Source organism: Mesoplodon mirus (assembly GCF_964341445.2).
Source record: "Mesoplodon mirus genome assembly, chromosome: 1".
In the NCBI taxonomy this organism is placed as follows: Eukaryota; Metazoa; Chordata; class Mammalia; order Artiodactyla; family Ziphiidae; genus Mesoplodon; species Mesoplodon mirus.
Genome location: NC_138976.1, coordinates 88440674 through 88466692, shown reverse-complemented (window position 1 = coordinate 88466692; position 26019 = coordinate 88440674). Strand labels below are relative to the sequence as shown.

Genomic DNA, 26019 nt, shown 5'->3' with positions numbered 1-26019 from the left:
AAGTAAGGAGGTTGGGTGTCTTTGGTCATATAGTTAATTAACAGAGGTGGAGATATAGATCATGTCTTTCTGAGGGACCCTGTTGCCACTCCTATAACATTTCTAAACTTAGGTTCACATTTAGAACTTATTTAAAAGTAGTTAAGACAGCCATCACTTTATTTAATGTAAGGGGGTGTCTTTATCTTTTTCTTCTCTAGCTGTTGTACTTCCCTAGTTTATTGGCAGAGGTAGGACCAGATCCTAGTTACAGACCACCCGTCACTTCACTTTTTTCTAAGACGACACTCAGCAATATAGAGAGCAAGGAGGAAATAAGGTGTGAGGCTTGCTTTGGGGAATACTTCACTCTTGGCCTGTTTCTGAAATTTTATTTTTTTGAATGTCACAGCATCTCCCAGTGGCTCTTTAGGACCACGGCACTGTGGGTGTGGGGGGAAAGGGGACAGTGATAGAAAGAACATGGGTTTTGGACAAAGGCAGACCCCAGTGGAGTTCTGGCTGCACAGGCAAGATTTCTCATCCTTCTAGAAAGTGGTGATGGTGGCTGTCTGCAGGGTGAGGGTTTAGGGACCACAAATGGGAAGTCATCAGACGTACCGTAGCAAGCCTTTAGGAAAGTCCTCCCTGGCTCTACCTGCAGGGTAGCCAGCCAACAGTAAATGTGTCGTTAGTCACCGACAACGTAGTTACTTGTGGTTTCCTTTTTAAAAAATGTGTGAGGCTGTTGTGGAGATGAGGGCTCACATGACCCGTGGCTATTCCTAATGATTCTTAGTGTGTCAGCATCACACAACCCATCCCAGCCTCTCAGGAACTTGATCAGTCTCATGATGCTCGAATTCATCAAAGGTAAACAGGGACCAGGAGGAGGTGTTTTCGCCTAAATGTGGTTGACCTGACTTATGTCAAGGAATTGCCTGGAGATACAGGATAAAACTGAAATGAATCACCTGAAATCTCAATATTAAGGCCCAGTGGAAAACATTAAGTTTTCTTAAGTGGTTGCCTCAGTAGATTTCTCTTTTGGCAGAATTTAAAACTCTGTGCTTAAAAACATAGACCTTCTGGGAAAACCAGCATCACTGCCACGAGAAGGGTGACCCCCTGAAGGAAGGAAAGCACTGGCAGCTTCTTGCTTGTCGGGAGTGGCGTGTTCCTGTGCCAGGTGAGGTGTCTGCTCGCTGTGGGGCCGGAGCTTGCCAGGCGGATGTCAGGACCTGTATGTGACCAGAGAATGTTCAGGTCTTACCTTCCTGAGATCTCAGTGAGGATAGGCATCTTTTTTTTTTTTTGCGATACACGGGCCTCTCACTGCTGTGGCCTCCCCTGCTGCGGAGCACAGGCTCCGGACGCACAGGCTCAGCGGCCATGGCTCATGGGCCTAGCCGCTCCGCGGCATGTGGGATATTCCCAGATCGGGGCACGAACCCGTGTCCCCTGCATCGGCAGGCGGACTCTCAACCACTGCGCCACCAGGGAAGCCCAGGATAGGGCATCTTTAAACAAACAGAAAGCAGGTAGAGGCTATTTTCTCCCTCCACAAACTTTTTTAGGCTTCATTTTGTGTTCTGTAATTAGAAACCTTAATGCCCACCCTTTGGAGCAGATTTTGTAAACTTTTATTTTCCTTTTGGCCTGATCATCATCTTCAGTATTTCCTCTAGAACACAGTAAGCAATAAACTTTGTGTCTCGGTCTTTCTGATGAGGAGAGAAGGGTTAAGTGCCGTCAGATATCCAGATACCACAGTCAAGTCCTGACCCAGTGCTTTCTAGTTTCAGGACCTTTTCTTGCAGTAGAAGCATCTCATCAGGGGCTGGAGAATGAAGAGCACTTTGAAAACATGCTTCTAGAAAAGGTTTGAAATACAAATTTGATTTTGGCTGTGACCATGGTCCTGATTAGGGGAATGAAGGTGTTATGAGGTCATTTAAAGATTATTTTTAAGCAGTTATATTTGTTATGAGCTCCAAAGGTTTTTATTGGTTTTATTTTGTTTTACCTGGAGAAGGAGGGTGGAAGGGCAAGCTGTGGATGTAGAGAGTGATGCCGAAGGCATTTTGTGGTTTAGTACTTCTTCCAGCCCAGATACTCACTGGGTGTGTATGTCTGTGGCTCTGTTTTATTCTGAGCATCCTCCTGAGTTGCCCATCTGCGTCCGACAGTGCCAAGTTCTTAGATCGAGGTGCAAGAACACCCTGTTTTTTTGTTTTTTTCACATATTTTGCCTTTAAACAATATGAAAAATAGACATGTTCCCTTTAGGCCTGCTGCACAGCCAGTCTTCCAAGATGTGATTTCCACATTTCCACATGTCTCCACTTGCTTCCACTCTTCACTGTTGACAAGTGGGGATCGTTAATCTTATAGGTTAAAAATACATTTGTCACACAGAATACGTGAATGACCAACTGGACTGCAGCACGAAGTACCACACAGGGTGATGGCTTAATTGGTACCAGGTGTGGATGAGAAGGCGCACAGATGTGATGGGTGCGTCCTTACCTAATTGTTTTAATGTGCACCGAGAAGTTAATTGTCAGTGTAGAGTGTGCTAGCAAATTAGGTTCCCACTGCCTTAGTGTAACGGAGGATAAATGAGGTGTCATGAGTTTCCAATCTGTACCTCTGACACAGACACTTTTCCTGTGAGGAGGACACTGTTCCCAAGGGGAATTAGCATGGCAGCTAAAGAAATCCATTTGAATAATGTGCATTATTTTCACATTAGGGAAACCTGTCTCGCTTTTGCTGTCTCCATGAACGGGTTTTCCTTTCACATTTGCTGCTGGTGGCTTCAAGGTTTAGACTTGGTTGGCAGAAGAATTGCTTTGAGGTCTCAGGATAGATGAAGGATACATGAATACTCTTATAAAGGGTTTTGGCCACGCTGACAATGTAAACATGCTTTCTTTTATATATTCTGGAGTTTACTTTCCAAGATACCTCTGTATACATGAACAACCATTCCTGTTAAATTGCCAAAGAAAAGTAAAATTCTTGGAACAAGACTTTAAAGACTATTTTTTATTCATATTAAAGCAGCTGAGTCTCTTTACCTTGGTCTTGAGGGGGTGGGTGTTCAGAGCATGAAATAGAAACATTATTGTCTAGAATGGTCAGAATAAAGGTGGTACAGAGTCCAACTCTTGACATTTTCTTCTGATTCGACTGAATGCTCTTTGAAGTGCAAAAGACTCTTCTACTTACATGGTAAGTTCTTATATGAAGGTGTGGTTCAATACTTGTGTGTTTGCATGTTTGTTTTTACTTTAAGAGAATACACTGTCCACTTCTACCCACTGGGTTCACATGCCACCAACTCTCTAGTTAACATGCACCCACTCAGCAGGGAACGGTTCTGGTGTGTGTTTTTATAAAACATGGTTCACCTATTTGGGAAATGGTGCTCTGGATCTGACCACTCAAGGAGTGCACACCAGTTCTAATATTGGAAGACCTCCTACTTTTTCTTTTCTCTTCTGAGCAGCTTTTCTGCTCACTCTTGTACCTGTTCTTTTTTTTTTTAAATAAATTTATTTATTTATGGCTGTGTTGGGTCCCCGCCTCTGTGCGAGGGCTCCCCCCAGCTGCGGCGAGTGGGGGCCACCCCCCATCGCGGTGCACGGGGCGGGGGGGCGGCCCTCACCATCGCGGCCCCTCCCACCGCGGAGCACAGGCTCCAGACGCGCAGGCCCAGCAGCCGCGGCCCACGGGCCCAGCCGCTCCGCGGCATGTGGGACCCCCCCCAGACCAGGGCTCGAACCCGCGTCCCCCGCATTGGCAGGTAGACTCTCAACCACTGCGCCACCAGGGAAGCCCCTTGTACCTGTTCTTAACCATCACATCACTGTTAGTGCAGGAAGTGACCCTCAGGAAGCACAGGGTAACCACAGTGAACAATTCGTCTGTTGTCAGTGCAGTTGCCCACTGAGGTTTTAGGTTCTCAGATATTTCAGATTTTAGGAGGGATGGGCCCCTTCTTGTGGTTCATAACGTTTTCTCTGCTCTTACACCTCATCGAGTCATTTCATGTGTAGTCTCTATATATAAATGGAGAGAAAAGCATGCCGGTTGGGCTAACAGGTCTTTTAGACACTCTGTCTCTGGTACTGAACATTTCAGAGGGATCTTGTTTTCTTCAGAGACTTGTCTGGTCTGCCTCTCCCTTTATCGTTTTACTTGGCTCTATTCCCGTCAATGTGTGCAACTTGTTAGGTGCAGAAAATCATCATGGTTTTCCAATTTTAGCTTGTTTTGAAAACATAATGGGTTTTTAGATCTTGATATGCTCAGATTTGTAATATTCCCCATGGGCTGTATAAAACTTCTACTTTGAGTTCTTGTAGAAGACATAAGGTAAATAAGATGATTTTGTTTGGTTCTTAAGAAAATTTTTAAACAAAGGAAAACTTATATACAGTCTGGAAATCCCAGTTCTCAGAACATTTGTAGAAATCTGCCCAATAATTACAGTGTTTGAAAAAGTCTGGCAGATGATTAAATTTTACCAGCTGCAAGGTGAAATAAAACTTCAGGTTTCTTGGCTAGAATTACAGTATATCAGTCAGTGTGGTAACACTAATTCTCATGTTGATTAAAAAACTGGCAAATAAAAATTTGAAAGGGGAATTTTACTTGATGAATGCTGTTTGGTCGATACATATCTTTCAAGATATGGACTCTGGGAAGAGAAGGCTGCAGCAGCAAATAGGTCTGTGGAACCACTATTCTTGGTGGTCGATGTGGCATGAAGCCAGTGCTGTGAGTACCTGGGCTGCTTTGTCGCTCTCTGCTGGGGTCTTTTTTAGTGTGCATCTTGGATTGTAAATGGCAGGATTCATGAGTGGAAAGCCAGGAACTTGGGACTGTTTTCAGGTCATTTAAAAGTAGGCTGTAAAATGTTTTTTTTTTTTTAATGTTCACAATTTTGTTATGGTGGGCATCTAACCAAGTAAATCGAAATGTGTCTGTGATTAGGAGGTGGGGGGGATCAGAGATAGCATGCAGTAGGCATTATTATGTCACATTAGAATATTAAGCTCAGTAGGTTGAAGAGCCAATGTGACTTTTAAATGAGAAGTATTGGGGGGTCAAGTCTTTGGGTACAAGTATTTGATGTATATAAACTGAGTTTAAAAATCACTTCTTCTGGGTCTCCCTGGTGGCGCAGTGGTTGAGAGTCCGCCTGCCGATGCAGGGGATACGGGTTCGTGCCCCGGTCTGGGAGGATCCCATATGCCGCGGAGCGGCTGGGCCCGTGAGCCATGGCCGCTGAGCCTGCGCATCCGGAGCCTGTGCTCCGCAACGGGAGAGGCCACAACAGTGAGAGGCCCGCGTACGGAAAAAAAAAAAAAAAAAAAAAAAATCACTTCTTCTGGGAGCACAGGCAAGTTGACTTAATGGATAGTGCTTCTTGACTTTAGGCAAATTGCCTTCCCCTCTGAACATCCTCTAGATAAATTGAGGAGGTGAAGAGGATGAATATGTGTTAAGGTTGCTTTGGCGTCTTGAGAAGTTTGGTCCTAATTATCTTCAGTGTTTAGAATGACTTTTTCAGTAACTTAAAGCGAAGCAACCTCCGTTTTATTCTTTTACAAACAGGCTCTTCTTAAATGTTGATTAAATATTAAATATTAAATTTTAATGTTAAATGTGAGTCTTCTCCTCGTTCAAATCTAACAAATCAAGGTAAAACCCTAAATTTTGAAGGATCCAAAGGATATTCAGTCAGTACCCATTCTTAAAATATGTGTAAAGTGGCTCAGAACAACCATCAAAATGACTGTATTCCACTTCTGAGCCCTGAGGAACATAAGACAGTACGTGAGAACAAAACGCAGCATGAGGGAAGAAGACTTAATGGTATTAGGAGACGTCCAGTACTACCCATGTAGTCACTTTTGGGTTTCTGGGGAGCAAGTGAGGTAACCATGAGGATTAGGGTCACCTAGGCAGTAGTTAAGCAAGACTGTTTTTGTTGCCAGCAGCAAATGAAGTCCATTAGGCTGGAACTATTTGCTTAAGTCAAGAACAACAATGAAAACAGTGTCAGGGCTGGAGGATGTCAGGGACAATTACACACAGCAAGCAAGTTTCATGGAAACAAGGGTAAAAGAAAGTGGTTCGTCTTTGGTGGGGCTGCAGCGTGAGCCAGGCACCCCCTGACTCTGGACTGTGGCTCTCCCAGGCCTCTGCAGCCCATACTCTTTGCTGCCTTGTTTTGAATCAGTTTTACAGCATCAAAGGTATGATGGGACATTTCGTTTTGTAACTTGTCTCAATCTTCCATCTGAATGGAGCCAATTTTCAGATAAGCAAGGGTGCTAATTACCAGCCCCATCTAAATTTAGAAGAACTTTCAGAGCTTTGCAAAACGCATTCAGATTGTAGGCCTCACTTAAGCTGCTCAAACGGGAATTTAACTTCTGATATGGAGACGCAGAAGCCTCAAAGCTTGACAGGCTTACAGGTCCAGCCAGAGAAATGTTATTGTTTCTAGCAGAAATTGCATTGTTCCTAATAGGCGTGTCGTTTACTTTTATGTTCACAGTACCACTTGACATTCAAAAAATCAGATCATTAAAAAGCTGTCTTTGGATGGCTGAGTGGTTTGGATGCCCAGTGCTAATTACAGCAGGAGGGCTGCACAGGGCACCCTGGGGAAAGAGACTAACTTTTAAATTGTGAGTGGACACCAACTCTATGCTACATTCTGCTGGGCAAGTGGGTAGATGTCAAGTTGAATATGATACAGCCTTGCTCTTAATGTATCTGGTCTGAGTCTGGAGGAGGAGACTCCGGGGCTGACATAATCTAGAACACAGACAGGTGTGTATGGACACTTTTTCCACATGAGCTCAAGCTGCTTCTCCCCTCCCCAGCATGTAAGCACTTTGCAGTTTTGTTAAGTCTCCTGCGACCTGTCAGGCTGTGGGTCTGGGTCAGAGGGGTTAGTTTTTAGCAGATGTTTACCAATGTAATTAGTTCAGGGATCCAGCCCACTCACCTTTCAGCCCCACACTGAGCTCAAGACGTTATTCTGAGCTTCTCTATATTGAATTGCGTTGGTCCCTCCCCCCTGCTTTTATGTAAGCCTCCTGGCATTTGTGGAGCTTGAACGGTTGTGAATGAGAGCTCAGCTGCTTCAGAGGCAGCCTCTGAAGTGGGCAAAGAGGCTTCAGAATGCCTTCTGGTTCCCACTTTTGATTTCCTCCTGTGTGTGGTTGAACTGAGAACGTTCCCATGGTGGGGTTCACGGTTTTCACGGGGGAGTTTTGAGAGCCAGCCACCTGGTTAATTTCCTTGGGCTGGTTAGGAATGAAGATCTATCCACGGCCTCTAAAAATGGACCATTAAAGATTTGCTCATGGTACGTACTATTGCATTAGAGGTGGTCTAACTTAAAGGTTTCCCCAGGCCCCTTCTATTTTATATTGTGTCAGAGAAAGGTAACATTACTGTTTGTTGGCCCTGGACTCCCCGACTTAGTTCTTCAACATCTTTCAGAAATTGAGGTTATCTGGGCTTTGAGAAAGAAAGTTTTTGCACAGCCCCATTCAGCATTGTTCAAGGCAGTAACACATCACTGAACAAATTGCCTCCTTGCGTATGCTAATCCCGCACTTAAAAGAACTCATTGTAACATGTTCTGATGCTTTAGCCCCGAGGGGAGATGGGAATTGAAGGGATGTCACATCGTGTCATGTGACCCTCAAATATCTAAAATGCCTGTTTTCTTTGGGTCAACAGTTCATACTCAGCACATGTGAATGAAAGTATCCTGTGTGGTTTGTGGAAAAGATTAGTCCTTGTTCCTGCTTTTGTGTGTGGGAGCTGGCCTTGCTGTTGAAGATTCACTGGCTGGAATTCCTGCTTTGGGTCTTAAATTTCAGTGCTCTTGGCAAGGAACACCAAATCTTATTTTCAACAATAAATTAGAAGAACTCAAAAGAGTTCCTTCATTGTTACTGTGGAAAATGTGATTTGCCTTTTAGGAAACCATGCTGTTAATCCCACCCGTTCTCTTTGTGTCTTTTTAGAGAGGCACACATTGACTTACAGTCACAGAATATGTCTAATAGAGTGATCTCAGGTTTTGCTCATAGGCCATTCTTATTCCTGACCAGGGAGTCTCAGTGGGAAAGAATAAAAACACATCCACATATAAACAGCAGGCTCCCATTTCTCTAACAGCAAACAGAACAGAAGAGCATTTTAAGTGAGCAGGGCCTGAAGGATCCACCAGGCTTTGGATGGCTTGAGTGCATAGTCAGGGTCTCCCTTTTAAGTGCCTAAATCTCTATAAATGTTTGCCATCAAAGTCTTCAGATGAGATGAATTAAATGGAATGAAAGGCCATGTAGGCATCACCTTTCTAAACCAGCTATCACATCCAGGTGGGGTTTTCATGTGTACAGGGAGACCTGGGAAGAAATCTTTGATTAATTTTTTTTTTGTCTTGCAGAGTAACTCCCTCTTGGTCCCAGACAGTCTAAGAGGCACAGATAAACGCAGAAACGGACCCGAGTTTTCCAATGACATCAAGAAAAGAAAGGTGGACGATAAGGACTCCAGCCACTATGTAAGTAAATAAAGGACTTGAAATAATATTGGTTTGCTTCCTTGCTCAGCATCTAAGTGAGTATACAAAGGACTCTAAGATCTTAGTGACAATTTCACAACCCTTAAAATAACAGTATCAAGAGGATAGACTCTGACATTGTAGGATATTATTTCCATCTTGAGTTGTAAATTATACATCTGCCAGGCTTAGTGTTAAATTTTAGGCTTTCTGCCGTAGTTACTCATGAGAGGGAATACAGAATTGTAGGGCTGGCTTCATGGTGTGCAGCCTGTGCAGCTGCACTGGCCCTGGTCTTGCAGGGGCCCTGCCTCACCGTTGGTTTCATGCTCTGCTCTCCACCTTCTTCAAATTCTCAATTTTGAGGCTAGGGCCTGCATTTTCATTTTGTCCTAGACCTTGCAAATTTGGTAGCCTGTCCTGCTAAAATGACAAGGGCAAGAATTCGGTGTCACCAACTACCTTTTTGAATGCCATTCTGGTAATATATTCAGGCTCGTATTAGGTCTTAAGGCAGAGTTCGTCCTCTTCCACAGTGAGCAGTGTAGTGATAAAAGTCCATGGTAAAAAAAACCCCAGAAGAAACATTGGGGGTATCTCGTTCAAACCCTATAGATGAGATCACATGACTGGATGTGAGGACTCTTGACTTAGAGATCTAGCTAAAACCACATTCACGAGGAGAGTGAACCAAGCCAAATGGCCATTGGTTCTGGTCTCGGGGTCATAAACATTGCAGCTGACAGGTGCCTTGTAGTTTCCTTTTGTGTCCCCCAGTGTCTGTTTCAGGATGCACACATTCTCAGGAACAGTGTGGGAGTAGAATTCAAATTAGGCCACTCCCCACTGCCCCTGGAGGAAGAAGTGTCTCCCTCTGGCTGGCTGCTGTGCAGGCTGTGCAGAGGTTTCCACCGGAGACCTCTGTCTCCTGCTGGCTGGCGCAAGCCAATGGCTAACTGTGGGTAACATTTCTTGGGCAACATCTCAAGTTAGCGTCAGGTACTGTGTGCTTCTACGTGGCTTGTTTCATTTAACTCTCAAAACAACCCTGTGAGTTTTGTACCATCCCTCTATTTCATTTATAAGGGAAGTGAAGCACAGAGCTTTTAAGTGATTTGCCCAAGGTCAGAATTAGCGGAACAGCCTGGAGACAGTCTGACTCCAGGATCCATGCTCTTCATCACCATGTTAGGATTCCCAAAGCGAGAGCCTAGGATTGGATATTTTGCCAGAGGTCCTCAAATTGGTCCATACTTTGTACCATAATAACATCCCAAGAACCCAAGTTGTTGATCTCCCCACCATAGCCCAAGCCTGTTTAGCACATATTTGCCCCTTATCTTTTGCCCAGAGCCAGTATCCCACACAAGTACATTTATATATGGCATCAGCTGTTAATAAGCTAGTCAAGAAAGTCCACGACATACAGAAATTTGCAAATTTGCCAATGATAGAATTACGAGTTGCTCTGTAGATAAGTTATTTAGTAGTGAGGGATCTAGAATCCATAGCTCTGCATGACTTTTTTGTAACCTGTTTGTAACTAGGTATGTCTAGTTGTGTAGGTAGTTGAGGGTGATGTATTGAGATGATGTTGGAGAACCTGGGGCAAAGGACTCAGACCTTAGCTGTTTGATGACAGGTGTATACTGTACTGTGAAGGTTTATATTTGCAGAAGGGTCCAGTACAAAGCTAAGATTTAAATTTCAGACTACTTAAGGACTCACTGCACAGTTCCATTATAATAAATTAGTTATTTGCTACCTTTTGCCAGTTTGGTTTGTACTTTACATTAACTATTTTTATACTGTTTTTTTTTTTTTTTTCCTAAAGGGAATCCCCTTTGGCTTATACTTAGTCACCACCACTCTGGGTTTCTTTCTTTCTTTTTTGTTTTTTAATCAGTGGGGTTTTTTTGTTTGTTTTTGTTTTGTTTTGTTTTTTGGCTACACCATGTGGCATGTGGGATCTTAGTTCCCCAACCAGGGATCAAATCCATGCCCCCTTCAGTGGAAGTGCAGAGTCCTAACCACTGGACCACCAGGGAATTCCCGCACCCTGGGTTTCTTGACACCTGACAACGTTTGTGCTTTTCTGTGGGCTTTACTAAGAGAAAGTAAATTTTCTTTAGTATTAATTTTTTCTTTTATTGCATGAAAATATTTCTTTCAATAGCCTGTTATTTTTAATTACCCAGGCTTCCTCATTGGTTGTAATCTTTTGTTATTGCTAGTGAATTGCATGGTGCCTTTATAACGATGACTAAAGGTATATCTAGTAACACATTATTGAAGAAAGTAAATTAATGCTTTAGGTATGGCTAGATAAAACATTTAAGACATGAATTTAGAGTTGAGGGTACCTTTCTAGCTGGACTTGGGGGCCACAAAAAGCTAATGGCTGACACCTGCACTTGTACTAATATGTCTCAAACATTATTTGTGTATTCTTATTTGACAGTGACATCAGTAAAAGAACTGTGTAGATCATAAACCAGGGGCCTGCTCCTTTTTGAGAATAGGACCCACTGCGATAACCTATTTTTCCGTATGTCCATTGTATTACTCTGCACTAAAAGACATATAAGGTCTTTTGGCTAAGAAAGTAGACTTCTTCACCCTGCCCTGAATTTGATTTAGGAGTGATCATGTTCAATTGAACAGCTTTTCTGAAGCTTTTTCAAACTCAGTGCATGCAACCTTGGAGTTTCCTCTGATTAGCCAATTTTATGGCTTCATGTCAAGACATTAAAAGCCCTAATGTAGGATGCCAGGGCCCTCCAGATACTGCCATCCTATCTTCCTTCCATCTCAAGAATATTCCAAGCTGATTGCTAAAGAGCTTTATTTATTCTTATCATGAGGTTAGATCTTGGTACATTATTCCAGCCAGTAGCTAGCTTTGTTGTTTGTAGTTTTTTGTTTCCTTTATTTAATTTTTTGTAGTAACTAGTAACTCCATGGGAACAGGGTTCAAGTTTGTCTTTATAATTATGAATTGTCCATGAACACTAGAATTGTTGGCAGCCTTCAAGGTGATACACAAAAAAGCAATGACGTGAAATTGTGTTCTTAATTTGAAATCCAGTGGGGAAAGATCTCTGAGATAAGGATATGCAGATTTCAGATTATAAGAGAGATTCAGCTGCTGCAAACATTTATTGAGCCCTTACTGTGCGCCAGGTTTTACGACTTGCCATCACCTGTTGTATACACATTGTGATTGTATAGCTGGTGTGCTGCTGCAGCAGAGTTTCCTGCCTGGGTCTTTGCACCTCCCCAGGTCAGATGCGAAGGGGAGATGGTGGTATTAATTACCAGGACTGGCATTCTGGAAGGGAGCCCAGGTCATTTGCTAGTCTGTCTGCTACCAAGAGCTACAGAAATTTAATTGAGCCTCAAACCCTTTAGTAAATGGCATTAAAATTTCTTTTTTTTTTTCAGGACAGTGATGGTGACAAAAGTGATGACAACTTAGTTGTAGACGTGTCTAATGAGGTAACCATTCTCTTTATCAAACTTTATTTTCAGAGTGACTTGTGAGAGAAAGAAAGTGGAACCACCATATTTTGGTCTTTTGCAACTTTACACATTAAGGATTTAATGGTTGTTCATGGATGGAACAATAAGTGTCTAAAACCGACACAAACTTTTGTTTCCTTTAAAAAAAAAAAATCTGTTTCCCTAACCATTTTGGATTCCTAAGTTGGTGTCTGGTGCTCCTTTCTGTCCCGTGCCCTCTGGGCAAAGTATTTGAGCATGAGGGAAGATATGATTGTTTCTAGATTGTTTCTTTATGGTGTCTTCATGGGTGCACTCGCAAACACCATCCTGTTCATTGTAATAGCAGTATTAGGTGCACACCCTCAAATCCCCCAAATCTAAAGGACTTTCAGGGCTCTCCTTTAATTTGGTGAATTGGTGTGGAAAGATCTGTCCTTTATCAGTGAAATCACGAGCCCTTTGCTTGTGCTTGTTGAGGACCCCTCGTCTCCACGAGCAAGCCCCGCCCACTCACCCAGGGAAAATGGGATCGACAAAAACCGTCTGCTAAAGAAAGACGCCTCCAGCAGCCCGGCATCCACCGCCTCCTCGGGAAGTTCCACTTCTTTGAAATCCAAAGAAATGAGCTTGGTAGGTCATAAGAACTGTCACTTGCCTATTTAGCAGTTTAGTTTTATCGGGGAACCAGAGGTTCCCTGAAGTATTTGAAATGTGGGGTTTTTACTAATTGAGTTACATTTTTAAGGGTTTAAAAGTGAAGCTCATCATTCTGCTTTCTGTCCCCGTGGTGATTACTTTTGCCCTCTGGGTCGTCTATTTTGGGCCCTGATTAGAGAAAGATAACAAGCTTCCATGCCCATTGCCTTCTTACTTGGGGGATATGTTCCTGGCATAGGCTCTCTGAAACTTCCTAGTTGGCAAATGGTTCAAATGCCTTAGGTCCTAAGAAGTCCTCATTTTCTTAAGCGGTACAGTTCCCCTGGTTTTAGACTGACCCATCCTGTTGGGCCATGTTGTGATTGGGTTGCTGGGCAGATGGTGATGTACTCAAGGCGGCACCAGGGGAAGCCTGGAACTCGGGGAGGGATGCGGGTACATCAGGCCCATTCATGCTTTCAGTCATTCAACAAACATTGTGGAGTATCTCATCTCTTCCCTCACCGTAACTGCACCATAACAGCCCTGCAGTTAATCCCTACATAGTCCCTCAAGGCATTATCCCATTTCACCATTGGGGAGGGAAGCTGGAGGAATTTGCCAAGTTTACACAGCTCGTCAGCTCCAAGGCCAGAGGGAGCTGGGGTCTCTCTAACCCATGTTCTTTGCTACCCCAGAGTGCTTCTCAGACTATGATTAAAAGGACATGAAGGGTTAAGATGCAGAAGAAGATGCCCTGTGACCCTGTTACTATCTTGACTCCTGAAGGCCCCTGCACTAGTGGGTCCCCTCTGGTTACGTTGGCAAATGGGTGCAGTTGCTGAATGCCAAAGAGTTATTTTTTTTAGGCACGTCTCTCAAAATGATAGGACTAGGTCTAGGGCTTTTGCCTCTGAGATGCTAGTTTGCTTCTCATCAAATTGATGGCTCCGCTGTCTCTCACTGTTAGTCTCAATCCCACTGCCATTAAGAGGCAAAGGTAGAAAGGGGGTCCTCCCTCTGATATTCTCGATGACCGGGGCATTCGCTTCTGAGTGACCGGGAACTTTTCCTCTGGGTGGTCATCATTCTAACTTGGCCTAGATCCAAAGTCCACAAGCCTGATGAAAAAATACTTTTTAAAATAAAATCTGCGGAGGAAGGAGTGTGATCATGTTCTGTGTCTCTAGCTAGAGTTTTAATTCTGGCAGGAAGAGGAAAGGTCAACATTTCTCCCTCACAAGTTAATGCTGTCAACATTGTGTGGATTTATGAAAATTGGCTGAGGGAGTAGCTAGAAGGTGCCCAGTGTCCCAGCTGCTGTTGTGATAAATTGTGTAATATGGCTTGGATTAAAAATAATACTCATTTAATTTGTTTAATGATACCAGCATGAAAAAGCCAGCACGCCTGTTCTGAAATCCAGCACACCGACACCTCGGAGTGACATGCCAACGCCGGGCACCAGCGCCACTCCAGGACTACGTCCAGGCCTCGGCAAGCCTCCAGCCATGGACCCCCTCGTTAACCAAGCGGGTAGGGCATTGCCTCTTGTGGGCCGTGTTTTGTTTTTCCCTTTCCCAACTTGATTCGTCAGTTCAGCTCTCATGCAGTTTCCTTGTGAATGTGAGATGCACTTTCTGCCCCCCTCCCTCCTTCCTATCTCTGAAAAACCATGATAAGAAACAGATGTTTGTCCTTGGGTTTCAGCAGCTGCACCCTGTTCAGTCTCTGACTGTTTACACTTGGCTTTTCTTTTATTTCCAAATAATCCAAATCCCAGGGACTTCAATAAAGTTTCTGATAATTATTCCACATGTAAGCTCCTTACCAAACTATCATTGTGTGTCTGAGTTTGCTAATATTGACTGAAACAGCCTGTCTGACCGGCCCAAGTGTGCTTCTTGCTTGCTTTAGTTGGCCAGCGTTCTGCCGGTATATCCCTCAGGAATCACGGTCTCTCCTTCAGGAGAAATTGGGAGGGTTTCACTGGGACTGCAGCCCCTGAATAAACTCATAACTTTTAACTTTATCTTCCTCCCTGGCAAAGGAAAAATGTAACACTCTGGGCCCAGAGGAAGAGAGGCCCCAGAATATTCCCCCTAAACCTGTGCTCTGGTTTACATAAATCCAGGATCAGGTTTTCATTTGGAATTGGTAGCAGGTAATGGAAAGTTTGGGCTGAAGGAGAAATCTTGGATTTTGTCAAGAAAACCTTCTTTTGAGTTTAAGTCAACAGGTGGTGCCTGTGCCTTGGTTAGCCTTCTGGGAATTGGGTACAATAATGCTGCTTCATCTCCCTGGTTCCCAGTGTTGCCCAGTGTACTGACCAAGGAGGAAATGTGTGGGCAGTTCTTCCCCTGGGGTCCATTCTTTCCTGGAGATGAATTCAGCTCCAGGGAAGAAGGGACCCTGTGTAGGATTTGGAGTTGGTACCCCTCTGCTCCCCCCAGCCTTCTCTCCTCCTTCCCTATAATGAAGGGCACTGAAGAGGACCCTGGAACTGATGGTCAGGCTGGACCTGAGTGGCCAGGTGAGTCACGTGCAGCTTGTGCTTCCTTGCAGCGGCCGGCCTGAGGACGCCCCTGGCGGTGCCGGGTCCGTATCCTGCGCCTTTCGGGATGGTGCCCCACGCGGGCATGAACGGCGAGCTGACCAGTCCCAGCGCTGCCTACGCCAGCCTCCACAACATGTCGCCGCAGATGAGCGCGGCCGCCGCCGCGGCCGCCGTGGTGGCCTACGGGCGCTCCCCGATGGTAGGGATGGCGGGGATGGCAGGCAGGCAGCCGTGGGTGGGCGCAGGCGGGCGGGCGGGACCCGAGGAGCGGCCGGCGGCCTGCAGTCCCCACGCCTGCAGACAAAGACCCAGTGTCCTCGCTGCACCCGCCTCCCTCTTGTCCGCCTTCATCGGCATGCCGCTTCATTAAGTTAAGGCCAAACGCTTTTTGTTTTACTGTTTTTGTGGATGAAAAAAGGCAGTGTTTAGGAGCTACTTCAGCGGTTCAGGGGACATCTGGTTTTCTCCCACCAAAGTAGATTTTTTTTTTTTTTTGGAAGGCGATGAAATGACTCAAGTAGCTCACAGAAGCCTTTTCATTCGTTTCTTGAAGTTGTTTGTTTGTTTTTTTTTCCTCTTTAATTCTTAGGAAAAAATATTTGAGGAGCCGTAATTTTCTCATTCCATGCTTATATTATTCTTTAAACCCAATAGCATGACTTAGGTGTAAGAAGTGATCTCAGCTCAACAGGGAGAAACACAAAGGGACTGAAACCGTGGGGCAGGTTCTCCTTCTTGTCCTACCTTCTCCCACTGTGTAAATGGCCTCGTGTTTGACCAGGAAGAGACAGAACTGCATGTGAAGGGGAAAATGGACTGTGTAGTCCTTGACTGAATCAGGAAAAGGGACTAGATTGTAACTCATAGCAGATGAAAGTCCCTAAATCATTTCTGTTGGCTCTTTGAAATATGTCACGTGCATTTCTCTCCTCTCCCTTCTTCATTACCTCCAATAACTTGGGGTGATAGTAAAGTTCATCGTTTTTTTCCCTTATGCTGTACTACTAGGAAAGGCTGTGCAGTGGAGGGGGAGATAATTTAAAGCAAAGGGGGCAGCTGAGGGACTAGGTACCTTCGTTAAGGTGCACAAAATAGAGCATCCATGCGTGAATTTTTAAGCAATGACTTAGACCAGTGGTATGAAACGGGGTGATTTTACCCCCTAGGGACATTTGGTCATATCTGGAGACACTTCTGTTTATTAGAACTGGGGGATGCTATTGGCACTGAGAGGGTAGAGGCCACGGATGCTGCTAACTATCCTGCCTTTCCCAGGCCGGCCCCCAACCGAGAACTATCTGACCTAAAACGTCGATAGTGCCGAAGTTGATAGTCAGGTTGTCCTGACTCAGCGTATTGCTCTTTGTACTTGTTTGGACAGGTAGAACATCCTAAGTCCACAGGGCATATTTACCATGGGAAGCTGGTTCTCGATGCACGGATCAATCACACACCTTCCTACTTCCCAAAAAAGAGTGTCTTGTGGTATTTAGAGGTGGCTATATTATTTTTTTGCATTATAATCGTTCTTTTGAGAAATGCTAGCACATGTCCCTGTTTCTGTTTCTGTTGCTTTGGGGATTTCTGAGTTTCTAGTGAAAAGTCTTTAGAGGTGTCACAAAGTGCCTACCCTGCATAAACTGAGTCTGCGATGCCTTATTCTGTTTCCAGGTTGGCTTTGATCCTCCCCCTCACATGCGTGTACCTACGATCCCTCCAAACCTGGCAGGAATCCCCGGGGGGAAGCCGTAAGTACCTCTAACTCTTTGGTTTTATTGTAAAGGCGGTTACTTAGTCATGGGTATCAGCAGACTCGAATTCCAAGGGGAGCACAGGCTTGGGCGTTTCCAAGGAGATTTCTAGTGTCTTTTCCTGAGAAGTGTTAACACTTGCTATAAATAGGCACCTGGTAGGTGTCACGCCTCTGTCTTCTCACTGTGGATGATGTCATGCATCTAGTTATTTCTGGAGAGAAGCTGTTGGGGACAGGGGCGAGGAGGGAGGCGAGAGCCGGTGGTGGTTGGTCCTCCTTGCTTGACCCTTCCTCAGAAAGCTGCTCTGCTTTGCCATTTGGTTAGGGGGTAGCTGCTGGAGATTTTCCACAGGACTGTGTTGTGGGCAATAAGCTGTCACAAACCTGAAATCTCAGAAATGTGAAACGTGCTGTTTCTTTACCCGGCTCAGTGCCACCTTTTCCTTATTTGGGTCGAAACGGGAGTTCCATGAAAGGCACGTTCTGTTGGATGCCAACATCAGGGGTTGACCACCCCGCCTCTCCAGGAACCCCAAGTAAAGTTTTGCTGGGTGCCTTCCTCTGAGAGATTATAAAGTGCAACGTGGCTTTGGTGAGGAAGCAGGAGAGGTAGGTTAAAGGGCAAAAGAGCCATCAGAATTTAAAAAGCCCCGTTGGTTATTCTTCCAGGGTCACTTAAAATCACCTGTTTTCCTTAATATTGGTAATTAGAAACGTGATTTCAAAGAATTCCTAAAGTTCTCAATTTTTGTACAAAACAAACCTGAAATGTGAGAGTCTGTCTTACTTCTCAGCAAATACTCTCTTCCCCTAGGATAGAAGATGGCAGAAAGCCAGTTCCAACTCATTGATTTTTCCAAATAGAGGTACATGTCACAGGCCTTCAGGTTTTTGTTTTTGGGTTTTTTTTGGTTATACCTTCCACCTTCGAGTGGTTGCTTTCAGCTATTCTCATGCATCTGTTGCATATTGCGTTATTTTGAGTGGTCCGTTCAACTACCTGGTCATCCTTCTGTGGTTTTTATTGCAGCCTTGCATCAGACAAACCAGTAGCATGAGGAAAGATGGAATTCCTTACCCCGTCATCTGCTTTTAGAAAGCAGATTCCCATTGCTCCTGTTTTCCTGCGTTGTAGTGTCTATTTCACGGTAATTTGACTCACGATGAAATGAAGCTTTGGTTTGTACTAGGAGCTAGTAGCAATGTTAGGAATTTATGGTGACATCTAGGCCCAGGGAGGAGCAGGACTGGGAAGTGGGGCAGCATTGCATATACTTTCTTAGCTGGTAGATCTTTTCCGATTGAATACTTGTGAACTACTATGTTGTGTTTTCTTGGGAACGCCCCCCGTGTCCAGCCTGGAATGCCACAGGGCACTTATGGGTATTTCTTACCTGTGGTTTTGCTGGCAGTGTAGCTAGCTGTTGTGTGTCCTACTGTCTGGTGAGTGGATAAAGGGCAAATGGGGACTTCCCTAGCAGTCCAGTGTTAAGATTCTGTGCTTCCAACGCAGGGGGCACAGTTTCGATCTCTGGTCGGAGAACGAAGATCCCAAATGCCGCGAGGTGTGGCCAAAAAATAAATTAAAGAAGAAAACGGGGGCCTCCCTGGTGGCGCAGTGGTTGAGAGTCCGCCTGCCGATGCAGGGGATACGGGTTCGTGCCCCGGTCTGGGAAGATCCCACATGCCACAGAGCGGCTGGGCCCGTGAGCCATGGCCGCTGGGCCTGCGCATCCGGAGCCTGTGCTCCGCAACGGGAGAGGCCACAACAGTGAGAGGCCCGCGTACCGCAAAAAGAAAAAAAAAAAAAAAAAAAGAAGAAAACGGGCAAACAGTTAATGTTGAACCAAGATGCAATAATTAATAGTAACTGATGAATCTTCAGGGAAATAATAGGCAGCTAAGGCCAAGTTCAGCAAACCATTAGGGAAAGCCAGTTTCAGGAGTCAGAGCTGTGGGGAGTTTCCAGCTGCCAAGACCCCCCCCGCCCCGAATGTGAAATATGAGGCAGAGGGCATGGGGTGAGCAGAGCTGAGAGCCGCAGAGCTGGTCCTCAGGGCTGGTGTGTGAGGGAGGGTTAACTTAGACCCAGTTCCTAACAACTGTGTGTGCAATTAGACACAGTTTACACCTTCAGTGGATGACGGTACTGGTGTCACGCTTACTAGAGCCAAAATAGTCATGTCCTTGACTTGTGAGAACCTTGGATTTCTTTGTGTTCACAGCTGCGTAAGCTAGGACCACGACAGTGGGCAGAGAGGCAAAGTTGTGAGACTCAGGTGTGACGGTGCTTTTCTCCCCTTGGTCAAAATGGGCACTGGGCTGTGGATCCGAGGGGTCGCTGCTTTCTAAAACAGTTAAAACATTTTTTTGGATTCTCTTTCAAGTTTAAGGTGAGCCATATCATGGGAGGAAGATTGAGTAAATTGGTATCAGAGGGAAAAATGAACTTGCCCGTTGTCTGGGACCTGGGCTACGTACACAATCTTAGTCCCCATATTAATCCATTAATTAGTACGAGAGGACGTACTGTTCTCATCGTTCAGTAAAGTAATACTGCCTGAGGTGGTCTTCTCAAACTGGCTATGATGGCAGACCAGTTTTTTCCCAATATGACAAAGATTGAGACTCTTATAACAGACAAATACAGACGGATAGGGGAAGAAAAGATGCGGAATGCAAGTCCCAGTTTTTTATTACAAGAGCCAGCAGTTGTGAACTGACTCTGAGTTGCTGTGTAAAAGTTTCTCGACACTTAGTCTTGAGGAGTGAGCACCTCGCCGGGGGCAACGGTGAGTGTCAGCCCACCACACTGGGCAGCATCCGTGCGAGGCTTGTAAGAGGAATGGTGACAAACCGTCATGTCCAGGGTGGAGTGAACGAGGTGGCAAACGGTTTGCAAGAGTCATGCTCTGAGAAACACCAGTCGAAATAATATTTGGGAAGGACAGATGGAGGCTCTTCGTGGATGTTTGATGGAGAACTGTGTGTTAGGCGCCTGGCATGCCCCAGGAAAGAGAACGTTCGTCTTTCCGGCTTCTGGGGGAGCCTACTGATGTGGGGGGAACGTTAAAGGAACAGTAGATGCTTGAGTTGAGTTTGCGACAAATGCTGAGTGCCGTGAAGGCAGAGCGGTGGGTGATAGGCAGACAGGTAGAGAGTCACCAGAGTTAGGAAGGGAAGGCCTTCCTTGGGGCAGGGTGGATATGCGGGAAGCTGAAGCTGGTGCAGGAGGGATAAGGCCACCCGGCAGAGGGGGCCGGGAGGGTGGGCTGTTGCCGGTAGAGGGACAGTGGGCTCCCAGCACAGAGAGGGAGCTTGAGGGTTCACGGGCAGCCGGATGAGTGCCCTCGAAGAGTGGTACAGCCGGGAGAGTGCAGGTGGGACTGGAGGGACCTCAAAAGTGCATCTAGCCTGAATGCCCATCTGTGGTTCTAGTGGCCTCACCGAGTGGCTGCGCATCTCTGACCCAACGCCTCTAGTGATGGCGACTCATTTTCCCTGGCTGTGTGAAAACTCTTCCAGCCCTAGAGTTGAGATCTGTCTCCCTGGAACTTTTACCCATCTCTCCTGTTCTTTCCCACTCCCCGAGACCACACAGTGCGCTACTAATTCATCGTCCTCAGGGCAGGCAGCTCTTCAGATATTTGGAGACCACCATTTGTCCATGAAGGGTCTCTTCTGCCTGAGTATGTCCACTGCTTCAGCCCTGTGTTATGGGATGTGATTTCAGGTTCCCACACCATCTGCCTACTACAGTCTGGTCAGTCACCTCCCTCCTGTCCTCTCTTCTACAGATTTCATCAAAATCTGCTGACTAGGCATAGAGGACCCTATTGGGAGCTCACAGCCTAGTGATGGAGAGGTGGCATTAATTAAGTAATCACAAAAATAAATGTGTAATTATAATTGAGATAAGAGCTGTGACAGAGGAGTACTGTTTTTGTGAAATTCTGTGAAGGGCTGATCCCATCTGGAGGGTCAGGGGAGGATTCTCAGAGTGTTTTCAGAGCTGCAGTAATTGTGTAGGGGAAGGACATAAGACTCCAGGTGGAGGAACCAGCATATGCAGAACGCCCTGCTTCCTTCCACTGTTTTTATCACAGTGGCCTAGAGCGAGATGACATTGCCACTGTTCTGTACTTGTTTTGGTGTCAGAGGGATCTAAGATCTCAGTAGGGTTTCCCAACCAACCTGGACATTTTTTCTCTCTCCCATTTCTAACTTCTCCTACTTCTTTTTGTTAAAGGCATTGTCCCTATTTTTCTTCTTTTTTTTTTTTTTCATTTCTATTGAACTTTATTTTATTTTTTTTATACAGCAGGTTCTTTTTAGTTATCTGTTTTATACATATTAGTGTATATATGTCAATCCCAATCTCCCAGCATTGTCCCTATTCTATCTAACATCTGGACCCAAACTTTAGCCTTTGGTACTTCCTTGTTTAATTCCCATTTTTACCCAGTCTTCTTATTTGTTAAAATCCTCACTAAGATCATAGGTGAGTTTTTCCCTTAATGAAATATTTATCTGATCTTGTCTGTTTCTTGCTCAGATATCTTCAAAAGGTGCATATAAACTCCTGATGTAGCCCCTCTGGTAGTATCACCCCAGCCTTTTTTTCCAGCCTTGTGTGCTGTGTTCTTTGCATCTTGTGCTCTGGCCACATGGGGTAACGCTCTGTTCCATGAAGAGAAGAGCCCTCCTCCTTCTACCTGGAGCAACTTCCCTTCTCACTAGCCTCTACCTCTTCCTGCGGAAATATTTTTGTCCTTCAAAGACAGAAAAATATTTTCTGTCCTTCAGCTGCTGCCTCCTTCGTGAAGCCTTTGCTGATGCCTTTCCCTACGTGCTCTCTCTCTTCTGGCACCTTGTAACGTCTTGTGACACTTTCGACACTTTGGCCTTGAGTTATAATCCTATGTACAGGTCATGTTTCAGTCGGCTTCTTCCCCACTAGAACTGAAGCTTCTGAAGTCGCCTTGAGCATAGATACCCAGTAAACAAATGTTTGCCCCGTTGACTAGGTGGGGGGGGGGTGAGCCCAGGATTGCGCAAGACCCTATGATTCATCCTTTTCCAAGGGAGAGTGCAGTTTGCATTTTAGAGATGTGTAATGCTGATTTATAAGTGGTTTACCCTGACTGTGTTTCCAAACCCTCAAGGTGAAATTTAATTGCTGTTGTTTGGTCAGCTTAACTTGAACTCATTTTTAGTTTTAGGAAATTTGTTGCGTGAACTCTGTGGAGATCACTGATAAGAAAGAAACCTGAAGTTTAGACAGATTGACATCTTTGTTGTACTCCACGCCTCTCTCCCCTCAAGGCATTATTCTGGCCCTGTGGCACCGCTTTCCTCTCCATAAATACTTGGAGGGCTGAGCTCTACCTGCTTCGTATGGTAGCGCCTAGAGGTCAGTCATAGCTCACACTAATAATAGTTTGGCTTAAGATTCCAGCTAAGTTCCAGGTTCCTTTACCCTGTGTTTTACTGCTAGATATGTAATTGAGAAATCTTCCACCCACCTGTTTAGTGTTTAAATAAATCTTTAAACTACATTTTTGGAGTTGGAGCCTAAAGGGAAGAGAAAATCTGAACTACATTTGGGGTGAAATTGCTTCTTAGGAAAACAGGATTTGCGGCAGTGAATAGGGGCCAGTCCCGGCTTCTAGCTGAGAAGACGTGTCGGTGGCCAGTCCTCCTCCCTCTGCCCTCCATTCCTGATCTTGCCTCTGATCCCTCTGTTGACCATGTCTAGATTCCACGCTTAGTTTATTTCGTGGATTTGAAAATTAGTTCAGCCCCCTTTTTACTTGTCACGATATTTGGGTGATTTTTTGTCTATTAAGTGCTAAAAGTAACATGCTTATTTTGTGCCATATTATCACCATGTGGGTTTTAGTTTAACTTCTGTTTTTCTACTTTTTGATGGTCTGGGAATGTGTAGCTAATTTCTTGGAGTTATATTGAGGTGTGAGGCCCTTCCTTTTGATGTGAGTTATGTTCAGCTGCTGGACAACTGTCCCTTCCCTCTCTCTCCCTCTTCACCTCTTCAGAAATGGCTTTCAGCTTACCAGGCATAGTTTGTCTATTTCTTGATCGAATACTGCTGTTTGCCTGCAGTGGTTGGTTCCTTTGCTAGGATTTTTGACTTGAGCTTTGAAATGGCTGTATATTTTAAACTTATCTTTGTCTTACTTTTCGTCCACGCATCTCTTGGTTTGTATCTTTGTCCTGCCTAGGAGCCCTGTTGCTGCCCCAGCACATTTACAATTTGGAAATGTTTCACTGATGGAGGAAGTAGGACCTAGAGCTCAGAATCATAAATGCTGACTTTGACCAGAGAACCTCCTTAGTATATCAGCTAGGCCATCTCTTCTTCCTTACTTTGTCTAGTCATTTTCTTTTTCCTATCCATTTTAAGAAGTTCTGCATTTGCTTTTTTAAAAAATGAGGATAGCCGTGTATTCACCTAAATAAGGAAACAAACAAAACGTCTTCTATCGTAATGCTTTGAAGTCCTCAACTTGTCATTTAATTGTTCCTAAAGCCCCCCATTGATGTAGAAATGCTGTCTTCAGATAGGGTAGGGATTGCCCCTGGATCTGCATGTTTGCTGTTTGAGAGGATGCCCAGATGCCAAACTAGAAAAATCCTATGAAGGAAGTAAAGGATTTCACAGATGTTAGGAGTTAGGTGTGCAGACCCTAAAAAACTTTAAAGGTAGAGCTTGTTACATTGGCAAAGAAAGAGGTTTTACCCGAAGTAGATGAATTATATACCTGAGGACATTTTTGCCCCTGAAATCTTAGAATAATATGGCTCTGGTTTGCTTACCACCCCACATCACAGCATCCCCAGCCTCCACCTTCCCTGTACTAGTGCTTCAGGCTGAGAGCATCCTCCAAAATCATAAGTTAACATTATTCTCATCTGTCTTAGAATGAGCCAAATGCCCCAGCTCTCAGCCCTCAGGGCCTCCTGTGCCCAGGGCTCCATAATGAAGCACACCAGTGACGCTGACATGCCTGGTGTTCTCCTTTTGTGTAGGGTAGGTGTCTCCCTCCTGATGGGCCCCACAAGCCCTCTTGAGTCGAGAGCGTCTAAGGTAGTGCCGATGTGGAGGCTAAGGTAAAGGTTAGAGCCCCACTTCTGTGGTTGGCTGACCTCTCCTGCTTACGAGCTGAGTTGGGCCTGTTAAGCTCCCCTGTGCCGCTTCCCTGCTGTAAATAATAAGGGACAGCGAGCTGCCTTCTGTGCCGTGGGAACCAAAGGCTGAATCTGTATTGTGCTTCGTGCTTTCCTACGTGATTTCATTTCCCCCACACCTCAGCAGTCACGTTGGTAGGGTAGGTTTTGTCAGGGCACGTTGTAAAAACAGGGAAACGAGGCGCAAATAAGTTCCGTGTGGTCCCCACATCTTATTAGTGACTAAACTGAAACTCTGACCTGGGTCCCCTCACTTCCTGAACTTTACTGTATGCTCTTCAGCACCTAGACTCATGACCCGTGGCAACTTCTGCTGCAGCTGGTATCTGAGGGGCTCCACATCCACCGGGTTCTGCCGATGGGGTGGGCTGTGGATTTCACTGTTACTGTTGCTCTCGTAGCCTTTTGTTTTGCTCTTCATCAGCTCTCCATCTCTAGGGACCGCCTTCCCCCCTTGGGAAAGTTGGTACCACCTCTGAGCCACATTTGGTTCGACGACGACGGAGTTCCTTGGGAGAGTTGCCTGGCAGAGCCCAGGTGGTTAGAGACTGCCCACCTTCTTGTAGCTTACTTTCCTTAGCTACAGGAGAGTAAGCTCCAAGGAGCAACCTGGTAGCTTACAAATGAAAGGCTGCTGGAGCAACCTTTCATGCCTCGATTTATAAGTGATTAGGTAGCAGGAAATGACTCGGGGCATTCGGATTCGTTTTACTGAGTGCCAGCTGTATGCTCGTTGGTGAAGTCATCCCAGAGGACTCGGGAATGAGACAGACAAATGTAAACGTGGGCTGTAGTTCTCAGCACGATACCGGTTTCTAGGATGAGCCAGGGTCCTGGGAAAGGACTCACGGCACCTGGGGAGTTGAGGCCGGCCGAGGGAGGGGGAAGTGACGTGCGCTTAGGGGGACACTGTGCTATTCTAGGCAGGAGGGAACAGTTTGTGCATGACGTGGAGATGTGACAGCATGCGATATTTTAGGGGACTGGCCCGTTGTTCCATGCGGCTGGGAATTTAGGATACAAGGCCATCATATGAACTGAGACCCATCGACACAATTGTGAAGGGCTCGGTGAGCCATAAAGAGCTGGAAGAGCCAGGGAAGGTTTTGACATGATCAGATTTTTTTTGATACCTGTTAATACAGCAACAGATTCCCCCTCAAGAGGGCCAGGTTCACAGGCAGTGGGGTCTTGGCCACAGCCTTTATCTCTGGGGTCCGTGGTTCTTCATTACTGTTCGCTGGGTCCGGCCACTGTCGTTCCTCTCTACTTCCAGCAAACCAACAACTCTAACACCTGGTTTCCTTTGCCCACGGAACACAGCATAGTTTTTTTTAACAGGAGCCAGTCTGCTAGGGAAAGACAATGTGCTTCCCCAGAACGCAGTCCTGTTTCCCAGTTTGTAGCACCTGGGGGGACTCTTGAGTGCCTTTACCTCTGCCGTGTGCCCAGTGACTGAAGAGTTTGATTTCATTCCGTTTTTAAATCTGTGAGGTCCAGTGGGCTTTATTCTGTTCAGTTCTGCCACCACATTTCCGATCAGATCCTGATCTGCAGGCGCTTGATTCAAACAGCAGGGAGACTCAATTCTCTGAGGCTCTGGGATGTGGGTGGGTGGCCCCTAAGCAGGGCCCCAGGGGCTCCTTCTTTCTGCCCCACAGTTTGCCACAATCCTCTCTCCAAACGTCCTCCGCTCCTCTTTGCCTGGTGCTGTCTCCCCACCTCGCCTTTTAGGATTTATGAATTTCCTGGTTTGCCTGGCCTCTCCATCGC

The 26019-nt window shown here is 45.5% G+C and overlaps 1 protein-coding gene across 4 annotated transcripts in view; it reads left to right on the top strand.

Moving 5' to 3' along the window:
- The window catches only part of LOC309798752 (transducin-like enhancer protein 1), an 88865-nt gene that overhangs the window by 49311 nt on the left and 13535 nt on the right, over window positions 1–26019 (top strand). For 3 of the 4 annotated variants that reach the window (XM_082611328.1, XM_082611327.1, XM_082611326.1), the window contains exons 9-14: window positions 8471–8587; window positions 12032–12085; window positions 12569–12721; window positions 14119–14263; window positions 15293–15483; window positions 16956–17032. In XM_082611328.1, the coding sequence (XP_082467454.1) occupies window positions 8471–8587; window positions 12032–12085; window positions 12569–12721; window positions 14119–14263; window positions 15293–15483; window positions 16956–17032 (737 nt within the window). Of the gene's footprint in view, window positions 1–1062; window positions 1169–1778; window positions 1862–8470; window positions 8588–12031; window positions 12086–12568; window positions 12722–14118; window positions 14264–15292; window positions 15484–16955; window positions 17033–26019 lie in introns of all 4 variants that reach the window. The other variant, XM_082611329.1, reaches the window with a different exon arrangement.